At 43.8% G+C, this 7,156-nt stretch overlaps 1 protein-coding gene across 4 annotated transcripts in view; it reads left to right on the top strand.

The window, feature by feature from the left end:
- The window catches only part of SLC2A5 (solute carrier family 2 (facilitated glucose/fructose transporter), member 5), a 50,083-nt gene that overhangs the window by 34,169 nt on the left and 8,758 nt on the right, over positions 1 to 7,156 (top strand). For all 4 annotated transcript variants that reach the window (XM_011935765.1, XM_011935764.1, XM_011935766.1 and 1 more), the window contains one exon: positions 4,786 to 4,910. In XM_011935765.1, the coding sequence (XP_011791155.1) occupies positions 4,786 to 4,910 (125 nt within the window). The remainder of the gene's footprint in view (positions 1 to 4,785; positions 4,911 to 7,156) is intronic.

The raw sequence follows: 7,156 nt of genomic DNA, 5'->3' as shown, positions 1-7,156 counted from the left end.
TTTCTTTCTTTCTTTCTTTCTTTCTTTCTTTCTTTCTTTCTTTCTTTCTTTCTTTCTTTCTTTCTTTCTTTTTTCTTTCTTTCTGTCTTTCTTTTTCCCTCCTTGCACTCTGATAGGCTTTTCAGATTGGCCTTTTTTTTTTTTGAGATGAAGCCTCACTCTGTCGCTAGGCTGGAGTGCAGTGGCATGATCTCAGCTCACTGCAACCTCTGCCTCCCATGTTCAAGCAATTCTCTTACCTCAGCCTCCCGAGGCTGGGAGGACAGGTGCATGCCACCACATCCAGCTAATTTTTGCATTTTTAGTAGAGATGGGGTTTCACCATGTTGACCAGGATGGTCTCGATCTCTTGACCTCGTGATCCACCCACCTCGGCCTCCCAAGGTGCTGGGATTACAGGCATGAGGCACCATGCCTGGCCCAGATTGGCCTCTTTTACTAATATGTACTTAAGGCTTCTTCATGTCTTTTCATGGCTTGAATATTTCATTGTCTGGTTGTAGCACACTTTATCCGTTCACTACCAGAAGACATCTTGGTTGCTTCCAACTATTGGCAATTGTGAATAAAGCAGCCGTAAACATCCATGCACATGTAAGTTTCTGTGTAGATATATGTTTTCAACTCCTTTGGGTAAATACCAAGGAGTATGTGATTGCTGGATCATGTGAGTAAGGATAAGCATATGTTTAGTCTTATAGGAAACTGCCAAACTGTCTTTTAAAGTAGATATATCATTTTGCATTCCCACCAGCAACAAATGAGGGTTCCTGTTGCTCCAGCATTTGGTGTTGTCAGAGTTCTGTTGCTCTTCTGACAGGTGGAACCTTATTGTTTAATTTGCATTTCCCTGATAACACATCAGGTATCTTTCATGATATCTTTTCATGATATCTTTTCATATGCTTATTTCTCATCTGCGTATCTTGGTGAGGTGTCTGTTAAGATCTTTGGCCCATTTTTAAATTGGGTTGTTTGTTTTCTTTTTGAGTTTTAAGAGTTCTTTGTATATTTTGGAGAACAGTGCTTTTCAGGTATGTCTTTTGCAAATATTTTCTCCTAGTCTGTGGCTTGTCTTTTCCTCCTCTTCACAGTGTTTTTCACAGAGCAGAAAGTTTTAATTTTAATGAAGACCAGCTTATCTTTTTCTTTCCTTCCTTCCTTTCTTTCCCTCCCTCCCTCCCTTCCTTCCTTCCTTTCTCTTTCTTTCTTTTTTTTCCCTTCATTCCTTCCTTCCTTCTTTCCCTCCCTCCTTTCTTTCCTTTCTTTTTTCCCTTCTTCCTTCTTCTCTTTTTCTTTCTTTTTGCAATAAAACTTTATTGTGATTTTTTATTGTTATAAAATTACAGACAATTGCTCAGGAGGGGTGTACTACCTTAAAATGTCCACCTCCCTCCTTGATATGCCATTGGTTCCTATCTTTAGCTTGTTCTTTGTGAATTGACCTACTATTTTGAGAGGATCGCATTAGCAACTTCAGACTAAAATGGTTGGTTTACCTATTCCTCCCTGGCATTTAATCAGTCAAGTTGATGCTGTATGTATTTTGAGGCTGTGTTGGAATCGTCTCTGTTTATGACAGTTACATCTTCTTTGCTGTTATTTCTTTTACTTCTTTTTAATGCATATAACACCTCTGTGTTTTATGATATTTTTATCTCAAATTATATTTTGTCAGGTATCAAGACTATTACCCAACTTCCCCTTTTGTCTTTATTGGCTAAAGATTTTATATTTTCTAACTTTCTGTCTTTCATTTTAAGGATCAATTCTTTCTTTCATGGATTGTGCCTTTGGTGTTATATCTGAAAAGTCATCGCCAAATCCAAGACTGTCTAGACTTTTTTTTCCTATGCTATCTTCCAGGAGTTTTATAGTTTTCCGTTTTATATTTAGGTCTGTGACCACTGTGAATTAAAATTTAGGAAAATTCTAAGGTTCATGTCTAGATTCATTTTCTTGCATATAGATGTCCAGTTGTTCCAGCACCATTTTCTTTTCTTTTCTTTTTTTTTTTGTTTTTTGTTTTTGAGACAGGGTGTCACTCTGTCACCCACGCCAAGTGCAGTGACACAATCACAGCTTGCTGCAGCATCAAACTTCCTAGCTCAAGCAGTACTCCCACCTCAGCCTCTCCAGTAGCTGGGACTACAGGAGCGCACCACCAGTAGTGCCCAGCTAATTTTTGATTTTTTTCTTTTCTTTTTTTTTTTTTTTTGAGACAGAATCTTGCTGTGTCATCCAGGCTGGAGTGCAAGTGGCATAATCTCAGCTCACTGCAAACTCTGCCTCCTGTGTTCAAGCAATTCTCTAGCCTCAGTCTTCTGAGTAACCAGAATTAGAGGTGTGTGCCACCATACCCGGCTAATTTTTTTTGTATTTTTAGTAGAGGCGGGGTTTCGTTGTGTTGGCCAGGCTGGTCTCAAACTCCTGGCCTCAGGTGATCCACCCACCTTGGCCTCCCAAAGTCCTAGGATTACAGGCGTGAGCCACTGTGCCTGGCCAATTTATTATTTTTTCTAGAGATGGCGTCTCACTATGTTGCCCAGGCTGGTCTGGAGCTCCTGTACACAAGTGATCCTCCTACCTCAGTGTCCAAAAGTGCTGAGATTACAGGCATGAGCACTGCACCCAGCCCAGCACCATTTTTTTTGAAAAGACTGTCTTTTCTCCATTGTGTTCCCTTTGCTCCTTTGTCAAGGATCAGTTGACTAGACTTAACGTGGGTCTATTTCTGGACTCTCTGTTCCGTTCCATTGATCTATTTGTCTATTCTTTTTCTTTCTTTTTCTTTAGACAGAGTCTTGCTGTGTCACCCAGGCTGGAGTGTAGTGGTGCCATTTCGGCTCACTGCAACCTCCGCCTCCCAGGTTCAAGCGATTCTCATGCCTCAGCCTCCCGAGTAGGTGGAATTAGAGGCACGCGGCTCTAGTAGAGACGACGAGGTTCCACCATGCTGACCAGGCTGGCCTTGAGCTCCTGACTTCATGTGATCCCGCCCGCCTTGGCCTCTCAAAGTGCTGGGATTTCAGGCGGGAGCCACCACGCCCGGCCTATTTGCCTATTCGCCTATTCATTTACTAGCACCACACTGTCTTAATTACTGTAGCTTTATGGTAAGCCTTGAAGTCAGGTAATGTTGGTTCTCCAATATAGTACCATTTGGATTCCTTATTTTATGACCCTAATCATTTTAAACATTTTATAGTCACAGTCTGATTCTGTTGTCTAAAGGTGTGCTGTTAGTATAAGCAGCTCTCATGTGTGGTGAGTTTCTCAGTGTTTAGGAATGCTGGAGCGCCACTCGCTCACAGCTTCGTCCATCATGAGGGAGCTCATCATGAGGGCTCCATTGTAAGAGGCCCCTCCAGAGAAGTTTGCTTTGCTTCTGTCAGGATCTCCAGGGTAGGCTTGTTCCTGACTTAAATGGGAATGCTTTCCAAGTTTCATTAAGTGTGGTGTTTGATATAGGTTTAAGGTAGATTTCCTTTATCAGCTTAAAGAAGTTCCTCTATGTATAGTTTGTTAAGGCTGGTTTAAAAAAAAATGGCTGGGCACAGTGGCTCATGCCTATAATCTCAGCACTTTGGGAGACTGAGGCAGGCAGATCATTTGAGGTCAGGAGTTCGAGACCAGCCTGGCCAACATGGGGAAACTCCATCTCTATTACAAATACAAACACTTAGCTGGGTGTGGGGGCACGTGCCGGTAATCCTAGCTACTTGGAAAGCTGAGGCACAAGAATCACTTAGACATGGCAGACTGAGGTTACAGTGAGCTGCGATCACTGCACTCCAGCCTGGGTGCCAGAGCAAGACTCTATCTCAAAAAAAAAAGAAAGGAAGAAAGAAACTTAGGCCAACTTTTAAATAAACAAATAAAAATTTAAAAATCATAATGGTATAAATTTTATTGACTTCTTTTGCTGCTTCTATTGAGATAATCCAATGTTTTCTCCCAATATAATGTTTATTTATTTATTCATTTATTTATTTTTTGAGACGGAGTCTCACTCTGTCACCCAGGCTGGAGTGCAGTGGCATGTTCTCAGTTCACTGCAACCTCCACTTCCTGGGTTCAAGCAATTCTTGTGCCTCAGCCTCCTGAGTAGCTGGGATTACAGGCACCTGCCACCACGCCCAGCTAGTTTTTGTATTTTTAATAAAGATGGGGTTTTACCATGTTGGCCAGGCTGATCTCGAACTCTTGACCTCAAGTGATCTGCCCGCCTCGGCCTCCCAAAGTGCTGGGATTACAGGCGTGAGCCACTGTGCCTGGCCCCAATATAATCTTTATTATGGTGAAATACATTGAAATATTTTTGTATATGCTGTGGAATTTAATCTACTAAGATTTCATTTAGGATTGTGGCATCTCTGTTGACCTAAGTGAGATGGACCTATACTTTTCTTTTCCTCTAATGTCCTTACCCAGGACAATTTTGGGGTTGGCTTTCAAGATTACACCAAAATTATAAATTAGCTAATGATTTCAAAAACCTTTTACTATATCTTAATACAGAGCTACAGAGCCCTTTCCCTCCATTTTCACCACGGATGCCCTCTGGACCATGGTCATTTCCATTTGCTCCCCACACAGAGAGTATTCCCACACCAGGCCATGCACTTGACCTGTATCAGTCTCAGGTCCCAGAGAGCTAAACGCACAGCAGTACAGCCACTGCTATAACTGCTGGAGCCTATGCAGAGGAGACACTCCAGAAACATTTCCTGAATGAATGAGTGAATACGTAAGCCAAACTAACTGATATTTTGTCCTCTGCAGAAAAGGGGCCTTGCTGTTCAACAACATATTTTCTATCGTGCCTGCGATCTTAATGGGATGCAGCAAAGTCGCCAAGTCATTTGAGCTTATCATTATTTCCAGACTTTTGGTGGGAATATGTGCAGGTAAACAATACTGTGCTATATTGCCATTCTGTGAGGGTCATCAAGGAGGAGGACAACAGGTTCCCAGGGGCTAGAACCAATCTGTGATCTCTGAAATGTATAGAAAGCTGTTCCTATGCCTCTACCGTGAAACAGATGCTTGAGCCCTACCTGGTTCTCAGGTGCAGAGCTTTACCGTGATATTTCCTACAAAGAAACATCTTTGAAAGACTGAAATGCAGAATCCTAACCTGGGAAGGGTCCTTCCAATCCAATCCTTTATCTCAATATTTTCTAAACTGTAGGTCACGACCAGTTAGTGGGTGGTGATACCTGTTTAGTAAGCAGTATTTTCTTTTTAAAAATAGAATAGCTGGATGCAATGGCTCACACCTGCAATCCAGCTACTCTGGAAGCCGAGGCGGGAGGATCACTTGAGACCAGCCTGGGCAACACAGTGAGACCCTGTGTGTTAGTCTGTTTTCACACTGCTGTAAAGAATACTCCCCAAGACGGGGCAATTTATGAAGAAAAGATGTCGAATTGACTTACAGTTCCCCATGGCTGGGGAGGCCTCAGAAAACTTACAATCATGATGGAAGGGGAAGCAGACCTGTCTTACATGACAGCAGCTGAGAGAGAAGGGGGGAGAGAAGGGAAACTGCCCTTATAAAACCATCTGATCTTGTGAGAACTCAGTATCACAAGAACAACATGGGAGAACTTGCCCTCATGATCCAATCACCTCCCATCAGGCCCTTCCCTGGACACATGGGGATTACAATTCGAGATGAGATTTGGGTGAGGACAGAGAGCCAAACGATATCCCGTCCCAAAGATAAATAAATACATATATAAACCAATAAGTGAAATGGAAGAGACTGTGTTATGTGTAGTAAAGATAAGTATTGCCCACTTCTGTTTCGGACACACACACACACACACACACACACACACACACACACACGAGAGCCAGGTTGCAGTGGAAAATGTATTTCTATATTTTTTACTGTGAGTGAAAGCCAAAAAAGCTTGAGAAGCAATCTAATGTATGAATTCCACGACCAGAAAGGTGCTAACAATGCCACATTTTAAGTTTTAGAAGGCAATTTAAAGTTTGCCAAGGGCATCCTGAGTTCTCTTCCTGAAATGCCCACCTGCTGAGCGGGTGCTGACTCGCTGAGTCCTCTCATCTAACAACCTGGGAGGTGGTTTTTCCTAATCCCACTCTGTTGCTTCCAAGCCTAGGCTACCAGGCCACACAGTGGTGATTTTAGAAAACTCTCCCATAACTGCTTCACACTGAAGAGAGATGAGGGTACAGCCATGCCAGTGGCGTTCCCTGAGTTGGCATCGTTAGTAGGCAGTATTTCTCAGAGTCAGGCGGGGAGAGGCATGTAGGGTGGAAACTCTCAGGGTCCTACAGGTGGAGGGTGGGTCCCTTGAGGGAGCCCCTCCTAGGTGCCTCACTGCCTCCCTCTAGTCACTGTCCCGACATTGCCAAGGAACTCTCATTTGTACCTTCCAAATGCAGGGATAGAGACAAATGGATAATTTGGCTGGCCGTCCACAAACCCCTCAGCTGGGATTAATTGGCAGTAACAGAGACATGGAAAAAAGATGAGAAGACATTTCCCAAACAGAGACTAAGTCATGCCAAAGGGAGGACGGTGAGCCCCACGGCAAACTTCCCTTAGTGCTCGGCTTTCCCTGAGAGCACCTGGCTGGGTCTCTGCCATCTTTTTTTTTTTTTTTTTGAGACGGAGTTTCCCTCTTGTCGCCCAGGCTGGAGTGCAGTGGCATGATCTCAGCTCACTGCAACCTCCGCCTCTCGAGTTCAAGCGATTCTCCTACCTCAGCCTCCCGAGTAGCTGAGATTACAGGCGCCTGCCACCACACCCAGCTAATTTTTGTATTTTTGGTAGAGATGGGGTTTCACTATGTTGGCCAAGTTGGTATCAAACTCCTGTCCTCAGGTGATCCACCCATCTTGGCCTCCCAAAGTGCTGGGATGACAGGCGTGAGCCACCATGCCCAGCTGGTCTCTGCCATCTTGCCCTGACCTGTGGGGTTTTTCTGCAGTGGGCTCAACATTTTGAAAAATAGATGATTCCTAAAAGTTGCCAGCAGTGAGCAGGTCCAATCACTTTTCTATTGACCATTAACAATACAGAATTGTTGCCGGGCGCGGTGGCTCAAGCCTGTAATCCCAGCACTTTGGGAGGCCGAGACGGGCGGATCACGAGGTCAGGAGATCGAGACCATCC

This window comes from Colobus angolensis, unplaced genomic scaffold, assembly GCF_000951035.1.
Source record: "Colobus angolensis palliatus isolate OR3802 unplaced genomic scaffold, Cang.pa_1.0 Scaffold149, whole genome shotgun sequence".
Lineage (NCBI taxonomy): Eukaryota > Metazoa > Chordata > Mammalia > Primates > Cercopithecidae > Colobus > Colobus angolensis.
The sequence above is the reverse complement of the archived record's forward strand: the minus strand, read 5'-3'. Positions and strand labels throughout refer to the sequence as shown.